Below are 14,066 nucleotides of genomic sequence, written 5' to 3' on the forward strand. Positions count from 1 at the left end.
CATTGTGAATGTATTTCCTGCACTGCTGCTTCACCAAATGCAAAAGCACACAAACTGAACCATGAGTTCAAATCCCTGATTTTGCAGGCCCCCATTTCTTCCAGGACCTCTGCATTTCCAGTTTCTGTTAAGATCAGCTTCTTTCCTGATGACAAACAAAAGACCAGCTGCACCAAGTTAGAGCAGCGCTCTGCCTTGCCCAAAACCTCCAGATATCAACCAACAGACAACTTTGGAAGAACACAAAGATAAGGCAAGGATATTACCACAGAGCCCAGAACACTACATCCCTGTCCAAGCTATTTGTGATTTGGAAATTTTCTGAATTCAGAGGGGTGTCTGTGTATTTTAAAAGACCTTCCATGAATTTGCCCAATCATTTTGGAGCCTGTGAAAATTTTAACAACAACATCCTGCGGCAAAGATTTCACAGTTCAGATATGCTCCATGATAAAACGACTTTATTTGTTCTAAGCCTGCTCCTATCTTGCAATTTATATTACTTTCTCTTCCACAAAACTTCATCAGACCAACTCTTGCATTAGAAAACTGATCTGAGTTTTTTCAGTTTTGATTTAACACAAATAACCTTGCTTACAAGATCAGAGACCAAACAGTCCAAAGAAATTATTCTGATGGACAATCCCTTTTCCTCCCCAAAAAAAATACAGAACAACGTGTTCCCACAGGTCGAAGTAGAAAAGGAGGAAGCTGCAACTTGAGCTCCTCTGGCATTCTCATACATGTTGAACTAGACAGAGGACTCGCTGTGCCTGAGGGTGGTAGGTGCAAGACACCTTCCTCCTCCCTTTCTGTTGCAGGTTTCAGTGAGGGTGGTAGCCTGAATTGAGAGAAGCTGTTGAAAAAAATTCCTTGTGCTGCCTAAAGATCTTCAACACCATCCAACTTAAGCCAAACTACTTGGCTACACATACTGTGAATCAAAGTCTTTCCAGGACTTCTGTCCTACAGTTGAAAAAATAATCTTCTTTAGAAAGCATGTGCATGGCCTGAGCTTGGATCTCAGAGAGATTCAAGTTTTGGAACCAGAGAAGTGTTTCCTAGAGATCCCGCTATGCTCAAAGCCCTTGCAGCTGCACCTGACAAACCACAGCCAGCTTGAGATCACTTCTCAGTCTCTCTCTCTGTACTTAAAATAAAAAAAACAAAACCAAAACACCAAAAAAACCCCTTTGTATTTTCTTCCCCAGGAAAACAGCAGCCTATATATTTTAGTCAGAGTTTTGGAAGGGAAAAAACCCCAAAGTGATTCCTCTTTGAAGCAGAGACACTCACACTGTATTTGGGATGCTCTTTCAAGCTTCACCTTTTGTCCCTGTTAAACCAAGTATTTTGATATGAAGAACTGGGGTGCCAGCCTCTCCCTCTCTTGCTTTATTACTAAGTAATACTCATGGATTGCCTTTTCACACATGTTCACCTTTCTTCTGCCACTTCCATTTTACAAAGGTAAGAGAAGGTTTTGGACACAGCAAGGAAAGAAAACAAAACAAAACTAGGAGAATAAGCAGAAATGTCAAAATGGAAAAAAATCACGTTTGGGAATTTTGTCTAATGAAATAGAAAACCATTTCCTTTGCAGCCCAACTAAACTTCTTTTTTTTTCTGCTAATGGACGTAGGAGGTGTGCTGCTTCTGACCTGGGATGCACCGACACAAACCACCTTGGTAGACTTGTGAGCTGCAGTTCACGGATTTGAACTGGAGAGAACATTATGATAATCTAATTTGACCTCATCTGTTCTGCAGGCCATAGCACTTCCTCTTGTAATTCCTTCAGCATGTACATGCTTTCTGTCTGGGCTAAAATGTATTTTTCAAAAGCATCTATCCTAATTTAAAGACCTTAAGTAGTGGCAAATCTAAGACACACTCAGGCTTGAGGCCTGAGGGTTATGTACAAACCTTCTTGCAAAAGCTGAACTCCCCTGTCCTCAGAAGCAGAGCATGATCTCCCCCTGAAGCCAAAATCCAAAGTGAGCTTGCCACTGGATTTTCAACAATTGACTAAAAATCTCCACTGGGACCCTGGCACCTTGAGCTCGAGGAATCAAGACAGGATGACTTGGTGCTCTTACCTCTCTCCTCTCTACGTCCTAAGTGTTCCTGTGCCTTCCCTGGACACGCAGGAGGAAAGAAGAGCAATTTTCCTACTGCCACGTCCTAAGTAACTGTGGGGCCACTTCCAAGAAAAGGGAATAGTTACAAAGCTCTTTCCTAAGAGGGTAAGTCCTCTAAAGAAATGCTTTCAAATAGCATCCTTAACAGTTCCTTTTCACACAGTCCTGATGCAATTCCAGAAGCAGTAGTGGACCCAAGTGACTTGGAGAGTCTGAATAAAAAAACATTTTCTGAGCTGAGGATACCATGACTGGAGCTTCAGCGCGTCTCACTTAAAGATGCCATAAATCAGAGATGAAGACCACTTGTGGTGTCTGGGACACCCGTAGAGACAGGATTCTAGGAGACCTCTGAAACCTGGGAGGACCCAGCACATCATAAACAGCCACCAAAAAAGACTCTGTATCAAAATCATCTTTTCCATGAGTCACAGCTGAAATTGAAGGCAACAGGCTTTGCTTAGCCTTACAAACCATACAACAGCACATCCAGAGCTCAGAACTCCAGAGCTGAAGGCCACAGGGCTTTCCTCTGAAATGCACTTTCCCACTGATCCTGCCCATCAGCTGCCCAAGCTATCTACTGTAGAGAATCTCTCAAGAAACCGTTCTCCTGGCCATGGGTGAGTTATTTGAGGCTTAGTCTGGAAGATGGTTACAGACCAGGAACAATGCTTTACACAAGAACTCTGAGGAATCTGTCATCTGAAGTGACCAGATGAGTCAGAAAACTGCCCTGAAACAGCAAATCAATCTGCCCAGCCCTAATGTCTCCCCATGGAAACTCCCTAGAGCCAAGGCGACAACTGCTCCGGCCTCACACAGATTTGGAGCACTGGATGTTGGCTGGGACACTGGCTCTTCAGAAATGCATCACACCAAGCTATGCAGAACTCTCCCTCCTGCCCACTTCAGAAAACACTCACACAACCAGTCCGTGCCAGTTGCCTGACATGAGGACACCTCTCAGCACACAACCATTAAACAAGAGAAACGTTAACAGCACCCCAAAAGAGCTGGAAAGGACTGCTCAGACTAGAGCAACTGTAACTGCCTGTAAATTGAGTGCTCTGTGACATGCTTCTTCTCTGAATTAGCAGGGATACAGTCAAGGTTACAAGGGGATTATGCCAAAGACAATTTGTTTTCCTATCAAACACAGCCATTAGCAGCACAGGAGAACTTGCAAGTCAAAAAGCCTTCACACTGCACAGACACGCGGACACCACCACACTGAGTGGTGGCACCCTTGAGGATACCATGCTCTTGGGGACACAGAGTTTGCCTGTTTCTTATAGAAAAGAAACCACACAGAGCTACCAACTGGCAAACACGAGGCTATCTGACCACTTTCTCTTAGGAGTGAACAGAGTCCTACTTTGCACACCAGAACATGCAAATTTGGCTTCAGAAGATGAACGAAGGTTCTGAGCAGATACTTGTCCCAAACTTTCTGCCCAAAAGTTTCAGTAATACAGCAAATTGGTCATAAAACTCCCTTTTCTTTCACTAATTAGTGTGCCTTAACATAACACCACCCTTTTGCAGGAAATCTCAGAAGAAAATTAATACCAAGCCCGTCATCCCCACAGTGCAGTTCCCATGGTACTTCCTTCCATGACCATGATTCTGTCAGCAACGATCTGGCTGGGTCACTACCCACCAAACTACGTTCTTCCCTCCTAACTGGGCAGAAGGGTTCCAAGAGCTGCAGAATCCAACATTTCCTGCCCCAAAGGGCAAACCTATGCACAACACCATTGAACAACAGTGAAGCAGTCACAATGTCCTGCCATAGAGGTGACCACACTCCGCACTTGGGTACGATGATCCCCTTCAGTTCCTAATCCCATTAAAAATCTTGGGATCCTTTAGTCTAATCCTGCTGATATCACTCCTGGGGATGCTGACAACCTCATCAGCTGAAAGGTCACAACTGAGCTCCCTTCAGTCGTCAGATTCGGTCCAGTCTCACAATTCACACACCTGGCTGTCACGGAGACCATGGCACAAGTGACTTCCAGCCACAGCAGCCCACCCCTCCCTGAGCCACCACTGGCCACAGAAGAGCCAGACCAACACAAAGGACAGCCTTAGTGCCAAACTTCCTTCAATTATACAAAACTTACACCACCACTTGCCCAAGACTCAGCAGGAGAAGTTTCAGGACTGAAAGACTTATTTTTAATAAAGGATTATTGAAAAATAAATCACAAGGTTTTGAGTGAGAAACAAGCCAAAATCAGAGGTTTGATAAAGCAGCCATTCTGCTAGGACTGTCTCCAACCTTTCCTCCAGCATTTGAACAAACTGCAAATCTGTGAGCCACAAGAGGCTTCTGGATGGGGAAAAATTGTAAAATCATTTCCCATAGCTGAGGTCCTAGCAGCTCTGGCAACAAGGATAAACTCTGTTTCAAATCACCACAGGGCAGGAGTCACTGGCTGTAGCCCCTACAAGGACATTACAGCCAGCCAGCATCTGTAACTGACCTTTAATCTACTTAACCCTTGCAAAAGACACAAGCTTCTAATCCCACCCCCACAAAGTTCAGAAAACTCCTTTTGCCCCAGAAGCAACAGCTTTGATCCAACATCACTTGAAAGACTTACCTTCCCGAACTGCTCGAAATATTGTTTCACATCCTCCACAGTAGTGTTCACAGACAGACCACCCACAAATATCTTCTTCGTTCGGGTCACCATCTGGAAAAGGGAAGGACAGGAATTCACCAAATAAACCCAGAGCGAGCAGAGAACGAGACTCAAAAGGCCACTAACTCCCCTCTGCTTTCGGGAAGCGCTTTTCCCTTTGCTGCAGCTGAGTTTCCAACTTCTTGAAGCCCTCTGGCCAAACACAGCAGGCCGATCTGTCCCACACCAGATTCCTGCTCTTGCCTTCACAGACCTCATCACACGTGTCAGCACCCAGCCACCACCTCCTCGTCAGACAATTACCAGCCTCCCCCCTCACCAACCTGCCATAGCTCCCTTGGCACTGTGACACCACCCCAAATGTGTGGGGCACAGCTGTCCCTTCCCCAGCCCTGCCACTTTGCACAGCCAGCCTCCTCCAGGCAACCCCAGAGGTACCTGCTCTGCTCCCAGGGTGGCAGGAGGCCTGCCAGCACAGGCAGGTTCCCCAGGCTTTGCCCTCCCACCCCGCAAATTGCGCAGCATTCCAGTCTGAAATGGAATAAGCCTCATTTCACTACCATTCCCCAGTCACTCAAATGGAACCCAGTCAACACCCAGTTAAATTGCTTTTGCCTCTGCAAGAAGGTAAAGACAAGATCCCTCTGCCACTTGTCACTGATACAGCTGGGACAAGGAAGAAAACTAACTACTCTGAGAGAGGCCATGGCTGGCAGGCTGAGGCACACCGACATCCTTTGAACCAGCTCTCCAGCTGCATCCTCCCCTTCGCTGCTTGGCTACACCCCTGCTCTCAGAGGAACACATGGTCCTAATTACCCCAAGGAGCATAGGGCTAATCCGCAGCAATTCCCTGGCTTGGAGAGCAGCCCGTTCTAACACTAAAGCACCTTCTGTCACCAAACTGCTTAATGGAATTAACCCAATTCCTACCATGTGCTTCCTGGCTCCAGTTACTTGGGATACCTGCTCACCAATTGTTCTCAGTGCCTGAACCCCTTACTTCCCTCCCAGCGCCAGTCTCCTCTTTCCTCTCTGCTTCTCAACACAGCTCCCCAGCTCTTTCACCCCTAACAGCACTTGGAATACTTAAAACTCACATCCAAGACCCAAGTTAAAGAAAGACCCAAAGTCTAAAGGCAGTCCCCAGAGTGCTGCTAGCTCCTCAGCTAAAAGTTTCTATCTGCACACCTGGAAAAAGTTCCTGACACTGTGCATTTTTATGCCAGAGCCTCTGGTAGATTAAGATCCAACACCAAACTGCTTTTGCCTTTTCCAGTACACAAGGACATTTCACAACGTGAAATCCTCCTCCCCTTCCCTGCCATACACCTATTTATCACACACCGGTGCACACACTCAACAATCTTCCACCTGTGTCTCATCACAGCATGGAGGTCCATATCTCCTAAGGCCTGGAACTTCCAGCCATTGTCTGCAACCTCGGAAGGACTTAGATCACCCTGGGCATTATTTAATCCACCAGCTCTATCTAGTGCATCCTGAAGTACAACCAAGGGGCCTGCTGGTTCCTTCAGTGCCATGCAAACTCCCAGTACTGTGCTCCAGCAGAGTCCTGAGCAAACCCAAGCAAGCAACTCTGCTGCCTGCACTGGCCACCTTGCACAGAAGGACAAAGTTCACCACCACAAGATTTTCCCTTTGTGGCTCAAGGGCTGCCCACAGTGCTTACCTTGGGCTGTGCTCGGCGAGGGAACGCTACCTTCGGGTCAATCTGAAAGAGATGTGGGGAAGAACAGGTGAACACACTTTTCCTGCCTATTTACAGACACAGGGTTTCCTCCATGTGTGTGGCTGTCTCTGCCCACGTGGCACCTTGCTAAAATCCCAAAGAATCTACCTGAGGTGCATAAAATGAAGCTGGCTGCAGACATCTTTCCCTCTTGGTAAGGTGTAATCCAGGGAGACTACAAGTCCCAGCATGCAGTGGTACATTTCCAGCTGAGCGCTGGGCAGATGCACTGAGAGCCCATCACATGCTGGGATTAACAGGCTGGGCTGCACCCTCCCGCTTGGCCGGCCCCTGGGTGCCGTGCATCACCAGCCTCATATTAAAAGTGGCTTCTTTTGCCTTTTCTGCTCTCACCCTTCACTCTGCCTACAAGTACAGAGTTCATCTGGGTAGTAACAAGACAGAAAAGAAGCAGCCCACAAACCCCCAAACATTTCATCCCTTCAAACACAGACTGAAGGGCAGACAAAAAGAAGCAATAAAAGAGCAGACAGGATGGCACAAATTAACCCGAGGAGCCCAGGCCCCCGGCTGCGGAGGGATCGTGCTGCCCCTCTCCCCAGGCCGCGCTGCACACAAAGCCGTGATGCCTCCCTCCCTCCCTCCGCGGGCTGAGCCTCCATTGTGCCTGTTCAGCTTCCCTATAAACCTGCTGCTGGCCGGAGCAGCCGGGCCCCGCGCCGCCATCCAGGTGCCGCGCGTTCTGCTGGGCTCAGCACAGATGAGCGTGTGCCTACACTGGCCTCACACCACCACCAGCACCACCACAAAAGCTGGGACAACACTAATGCAGCTGCAAGCCAAACACCCACAAAGCCTTCTCTCCTCCACAGCCATCACCTTTTTCTTTATAGACTATTTTTACAGCAACTCCTGTAAAGTTACATCACATCGGGGATGATCCAGACCTACAAATCAGCTTACAAAGACCTGTGGTAAAGGCAGGTTTGGCTCATCCCTGCACTTGGACAGGCTGCAGCTGGGAGGGCAGCCTGGAGCATTGTCCCATCAGCCCAGCAGCTCCAACGGCCCAAAAGGAAGCTGTGTTTCACCAGCGCCTCTCACTGCTTTGTTCAGCTTTCCAGCCTGGCTGCCCTCCCGTCCCGCATCCTTTTACTTGTCTCACAGCCCCGGAGCTTGGCCCCCCTGTGCCCTTCCACTAGCTCCTCTCCCTGCCTTCCCCACCTCCATCCTGACTCACAGCTTACAACATAAATAAACTCAGCACGTAGGTAAACACAGGCAAAACTGAAGAGCACAAATAAATTCAAAAATAAACCTCGCTCCCCAAGCTCCAAACGCCAGCAGATTAGCATACCCTCCAGTGCCTCCCTGGGGACATCGGAACCATCCAGGACCTCCCCTCCCCAGGCACACCCCCCCTCTTCCACTGCTTCCTGGCTAGTGCAGACACCCACAGTGAATTCTGAGGACAGGGGACGGCAGGAGACCAGGAGGTTGATGGCAGATAATAAGCAAAAACAATAATCTACTGTCTTTTACTTCTCAGCCAGTGTCATTCAGCTCCTGCCAATAAGATGCTTTCATACTCAGCAATGCTAAGCTCAGCCTCATTTTCTCATTACCCTGAGTGTGATCAACTGGGCAGAGATAACGTGTCCTCCTGGCTGGAGAGAGCAGGCAGTCATTTCACAAATTCTTCTGCACAACCAGCTATTGTTGCAGGTAGAGCGAGGCTGGGGTGACTGACTGCAGGCGCAGCCCTGGGAACACGCAGAGGGGAGCAAGTTTGGTGCCGGACTCAAGTTACTCTAACTGGACTGCTCCTTGGTGGCTGGAGTCTCTCCTAATTAAAGCAAAGGCACCGGTACCTTATTCCCTCATTTCTGGTGTTAAAAAAAATAGCCCTGGAGGAGTTGTGTTTCAGTGTCACCCACTGACGTAATGGATCCTTTTTACAAACCCAGATAGAAATCTGCTAAGAGCATTCAGAACTGCTCAGATTGTGTCCAAAAAACAAAACCCCAGATCAGGCTGCAGTGAATGGAAGTCACCTGAGCTCAAACTGCTTCCAGTTCACCCCACAAGGCTTTGGGGATGAGGAATCCCACTGAAGTCGCAGGTGTACCAACAGGCCAGCCAGGTCCTCAGTAGTGCTCTTCAGGCCACCTATAGCCCCATTTCATAGCCCAGGTCACATAACTCCTGTGTTAGCCCAGCTGGTATCAGTGTCCCAAAGCACAGGAAGGGCTGGGAAGGACCTGCAAGATGTCAGGTCCCGGTTTGTTCTTTCACTGTACCTCTGTTACTACCTCCACCCTGCTGGTCTGCACTGCCGGGGAGCTCTAGATCACTCCCTCCACCACAAAAGACAAACCCAGCAAAAACTCAACAACGGCAGCAACAAAGAAATGATGGGATGACCCAGCAGTGGCAAGTGCGCTTCCCAGAGTGCGTAAAGAAGTAGCTCAAGGCAGCGGCTGGCTGCAGCTTCACGAAGTCACACAAATCCTTTACCTTGAGATTGTAAAGCCAACTCTCATATCAAGTATTTTCAAAAATAACCCTGTAGTCTGCTGCTATCTAGCTTACAAAGAGAAGTCTGAAAAGAACAAAGCTGCCCGGAAGAATCAGGCCAACTGCCTTCATTAGGGTAGGAAGAATCAGAAAACAATGAAGCAACAAGTTGAACAGACACTGTCTATCAAATGCTCTCTGCCAGGAGACACCAAGCCCCATGAGAGGGCTGTCCTTACAGGACACCGGGCCTTTTCCTGCAAAGTTTCATAAAACTCTGAATTAAGATTCAACCCATGAGTCACGGCAGAGCCTTTCACCTCAGCAGGGAAAAGGCTTATGGAGGTTCCATGTGCTCCCACAAGAACAACCGCTCAGGAGGCAAAACGCCCCAAAAACATCTGACCCAGTTGAAAACTGCACTAAACAAAAAATAAGAAGGAAGGGGGAAGAGGATCAAAGTTCCTAACAAAGAAGGCCCTGGTGAAACTGTCCCCATTCTCCGTGCCATGCTGGCGGGACGAGCAGAGCAGATGCAGCAGGGAATTTCAATGGCTGGCCGGTCCCCACACGCCACGAGGCTCCTCTGTCCTCCTGCAGCGCCCACTTTCCCTCCCTGCCCGCGTGGGCTGCACAGCACCTTCACACAGCCGGCAGCAGCGCCTTGGGGAGAATGGACAATGTGGGTTTCAGCTCACTCCCAGCCCTGAAACACTTCCAGGATTAGTGCTACAACAGACATCCATCACTTGCCTTTTCAAGAGGGGTCTATGCCAGCCCACAGACTCATGACAGGACTAGCTGATCAGACACTGTGTTTACACAGGCCAGTGTAAAAAAAAAAAAAAGGAAAAACCCTGGGCCCTCCTCAAAAAACATTACTGTAATCCCCCCCTCAGAGCAAATTCACTTTACATCACTCCTGGAAGGAGGAGGGCTGGGAGTCCTGGGGACCCAGCCTCAGCCAGGAAGGCTGGGGTGGGTTTAACCAGGAGCTCCCGTGGGGAGGAAGGACCTGTGCACATCAAAGGGAGCGATCCAGGCAGTTAAACAGGAACAGACATAAATCTTACTGCAACTCATGCTGTAAACCCTAAGAAAGAGGGTCTCGCTCTCCCGCCCTCTCCTTCTGCCAAGATAAAGACTAGGACGACTGGGCCATGCGCTGCAAGAAATAAAACTCTGCATTTGGACTCCTCAGCAGCCCTTGCCTAGAGCCAGAACATGCTCTCTCACCATGCCATCCCCCTGCAGCCCCCGCCACTCCCCCATCCCTACCCTCACCTTCACCCCAGGGCAGCAATAAGGAAAAGGAATTCAGGAGAAGGCAATTCACTAAAACTAAAGAGAAAGGACCTCCCACTCAGACATCTCACCCCTACCCCTCAAAACAGTCTGCACATCTCCTGAGCACCACAGATTCCCAAGGCAGGACCCACCACATTACACCACTAGTCCGGTGAGCCACCAAATCTTTCTGCTGGCCCAGCTGAGGCTTCTCATCCCCTAGACTTGCAGAGTGAGGGCTAGAGCTGCAGCCACTCCAAGAGGCTGGTGGCAGCCCACATGGGCAGGCACTGGCCACACTCAGAGACAATAAAGTCCTGAGCCTCCATGACTGTTACAAAAACTTCACCTGGGGAAACCACAAGAGAGTCTCTGGGGTGCACAGAACGAGGGCTCTCTGCCGGGAAGGGGAGGGGCACGGGCCACCATGGCCAGGGAAACAGGGCCTGGCTGCTGGGGAACAGCACCCCTGAGGAGGGATCAGTGCTCGGCAGCACACGGGATGAAAGGGCGGCTTCCCTCTCTCCAAACACAACCACATCTTATTTCCCGAGGCAAATCCTCATCCCAAACGTGTTCAGGTGTCCCAGCTTCCAGAGGGCTACACTCACTGCCCGGATAGGCCTTACAGCGAATGGGCAAGATGAAAACCATCACCACGATCCACAGACCCACACCAGTCAGCACACGGTGAGCCCGGTGCTTGGACGGCAACGAGGCTACCCGCCGACAAGTGGGACAGAGAAGGGAACAATCGATCCGTATCAGGAATCAATAGTTTACAACCTCTAACAGGAAATCAAACACTACAATCGACGGCCGCTCCGAGCACAGCCGCTGTGCCGGCAAATGCACCCCTGAGATGAGAGAAGTCATCTCACCGTCTTGGAGTCCAGTTCATGTCTGGATTGGGCCAGGACCTTGTCGACGCCAGCCTGGTCCATGAACGTGACGAACCCGAAGCCCCTGAGCCCCGCAGCCCGGGCAGAGGAGGGGATGCGGAGAGAAGAGAGAAAGTTGGTTAAAGTGGCGGTCGGGCCGCGGCGGGGGCGAAGGGAGGCGCGGGCCCGGCCTCTCACCTGGATCTCTTTGTCAGCGGGTCCCGCATCACCAGGCACTCCTTCACCTCGCCGAACTGGCTGAAGTACTCCCGCAAGCCCTCTGCAAGCACAGCACCCGCCGTGGGTGTCCCGTCCCGTCCCGGTCCGACCCGGCCCCGCCGCCCCCCCCAGGCTCAGCCCCAGCTCCGCCACCCCCGGCCCCGGCGGCAGGTGCGGGGCCCCGCGGCGCTCACCTTGCGTGGTCTGCCAGCTCAGTCCCCCGATGAACATTTTGCTGCGGGAGGAAGGGGAGAGCCGTGAGCGGGGCCGCGCCGGGGGGCCGCGGCACCCCGCGGGGGTGGCGGCGGCGGCAGCGGCGGGGCCGCGCGGGGAGGGGAGGGCGCGGATCGGCCATGTTGGCAGCGGCACCGCCGCCGCCGCCGCCGCCGCGCCTGTCCGGGCCGGGCGGCCAGGGCCGGGGGAGGGGGCGGCCGCGGCCGGACCGGGGGGGGCGCTGGGGGCGGCCGGCGGCGGCCGCCGCGGAGGTACCAGGGGTCGTGCGGGGAGTCCGGGGAGGCGAGGCCGGGCTGGCTGCCGTCTGTCTCCATTCGGACCTCTTCTCCCTGCGAGGAGCGGCGCCGCACTCCCGGGGCAGATGAGCGCTGGAAAAGGGGCCGGACGGACAGGCCATGCTGCCCCCTCCCCCGACCCCTCTCCGCCGGGCGGGGAGGGAGCGAGGGAGGAGGGCCCGGCGGGCACAACCTGCCCGGCTCCTCCCACCCCCGCCGGCCCGCCGGCCGCCCTGCGCATAAAACCCGCCGGCGGTACCGGGGCTGAGTGCCGGGAGCCGCGCCCGCACCGCGCTGGGGGAGAGCGCCCGACCCGGGGCGCGGCGGCGGCGGGAGCAGCCCGGGAGCCCGCAGCCGCTTTGTCCCCGGCCGCGCCGCCCGCACCTGCCCCGGGGCGGTGGACAAAGGGCGACGGAGCCGGGCCCGGCCCGGTGCGCTCGGGCTCGCTGCGGCGGACCCCGGACGCTCCGGCCCTGTTCCTCCCGGTGTTTCGCCGCCGCCGAGGGCGCTTCCAGGTCGGGACCAGGACCGCCCTGCGTACCCCGGGACTCCGACCGGGCAGCGGGGAGTCGAGGCGCCTTCCCGGAGCCCTGGTACCTCTGTGGTCCCTGGCAGCCTACGGGGACCCTGCAGGGGTCAGGGGCTTCCCGGCCTCGCCGCTTGCTGCCCCGCACGGCAGTGCCCAGGCTGCAGGACCCGGGGCAGAGCTGCTGCCGGGCACCGCGGAGCCCGTAGAGCCCCGCAGCACCAGGTATGCACAGCCCAGCCGCTCTCCTCTGCCCGCGGCTCACTGGGAAGGGGCTAGGCTAGTCCCCAAGGCACCGCGCAGTTTCTTGCTCATTCAGGCTGACAGACTCGTGCCGAGCTCCATTCGAGTTCCACTGCCACACAAGTTCATTCACATGCTGCTTCTCGAGCAGGTCTGTGCACTCCGCCTCTGCTCCTGGGCAACCAGCCCGGGTGGCTGGAGGAGCTCAGCGAGGAACAAACGAAATTACCTGTAAAGTTGGAGTCAAGAGGAGAGCTGAAACCTTGCCTGACTGCACCAAGCATCTCTCTGGGAGAAGGCACTTGTTTGCATCTGTGGCATATCAGAACAGAGCAGTGCTCAAAACCTCTGGTGACAGTGCTGTGACCCCTTCTCCTGGCAAAAGGGTATCACTGGATTCCAGGCATATGCTACTGTGCTGCCAAATACTCCCTACATGCTTCCCTGGCTCTGCTCCTTCCAGCATGGGTCCCCCCTGTACCCTCTCACTGCCTAAAGCAAGGTATTGGCAGCTCAGGTCAGTGCCATCCTCATTTGACCTTTCTTCCCCTTCTCTCATGACTGTTTTTCCACGTCCCAATACACATTCTCTCCTTCCTGGAGAGGAACCACTACACCTTTGTTTTAACAATATTTTTGTTACATGGGCTGCAACTCTGGGTTAAATTCATCTCTGCTCATTAGCCCTGCCAAACCATCATTCACCCACCCCCTTTCCTGAACTGGTTCAGCATCCTATCCTGTGTCCCAGCCCTGTGCTTGGGCACAGCAACACACTCAGAGACTCGGTAGCTGCCCCTGGGAACTGAGCAATGCAGCATCCCAGCTCATGCTGCCACTGGTCCAGGCTGCACTGCTTCTCCAGAATAACCCACTCTTCATTCCACAGGGCTGAAGTCATCGCTTTGGGTGGAGGTGCCCTGAGAGGCAGCAGGGCTGGTGCAGCAGGGAAATATAAATAATGACATGCAGAGGTGGTACTGCAGCTGGCAGTGACAGGCAGGAGTGTGGAAGCAGTGGTGCTGAGGCAGCATCCCAGCCATCTCCCCTTGCATGTCCTGAGAAACCTGGACAAAGCTGGGCTACCAGAGCTACCTGCCACACTGCCCCAACTCACTGATGTTTTGCTCCTTCCTGGCACCTGCTCTCTTCCATTTGGAGAGCAGATACTTTAAAGAGGGAACTAACTAACAATTTCAAGTCACCTGGCACAGGTTTTATGTTCCATAATTGCCCAGCCTAGGCACACTACTAATGCTAATTAAAAACAAGAAAGAGGAGGAAAAAAAAATTAAAAAGAAACAAGAGCTCAGTGTTGGACTCACTAAAGGATAACATCTCTTGGTTTGCTACCAGTGCATTACTATAATTTTAA

General features: G+C 52.4%; 1 protein-coding gene across 4 annotated transcripts in view; it reads right to left on the reverse strand.

Annotated features, from left to right (window-relative positions):
• The window catches only part of MSI1 (musashi RNA binding protein 1), a 74,786-nt gene that overhangs the window by 18,272 nt on the left and 42,448 nt on the right, over positions 1–14,066 (reverse strand). The window contains exons 1-6 of one of the 4 annotated variants that reach the window (XM_040080821.2): positions 11,903–12,093; positions 11,608–11,648; positions 11,393–11,474; positions 11,195–11,279; positions 6,489–6,530; positions 4,754–4,846 (exon numbers count right to left, since the gene is read on the reverse strand). In XM_040080821.2, coding sequence (XP_039936755.1) covers positions 4,754–4,846; positions 6,489–6,530; positions 11,195–11,279; positions 11,393–11,474; positions 11,608–11,648; positions 11,903–11,961 — 402 coding nt within the window. In that variant the 5' untranslated portion in view covers positions 11,962–12,093. Of the gene's footprint in view, positions 1–4,753; positions 4,847–5,233; positions 5,356–6,488; positions 6,531–11,194; positions 11,280–11,392; positions 11,475–11,607; positions 11,649–11,902; positions 12,094–14,066 lie in introns of those variants that run through there. The other 3 variants (XM_058422818.1, XM_058422817.1, XM_040080822.2) reach the window with 3 other exon arrangements.

This window comes from Hirundo rustica, chromosome 17 (genome assembly GCF_015227805.2).
Source record: "Hirundo rustica isolate bHirRus1 chromosome 17, bHirRus1.pri.v3, whole genome shotgun sequence".
Classification (NCBI taxonomy): Eukaryota; Metazoa; Chordata; class Aves; order Passeriformes; family Hirundinidae; genus Hirundo; species Hirundo rustica.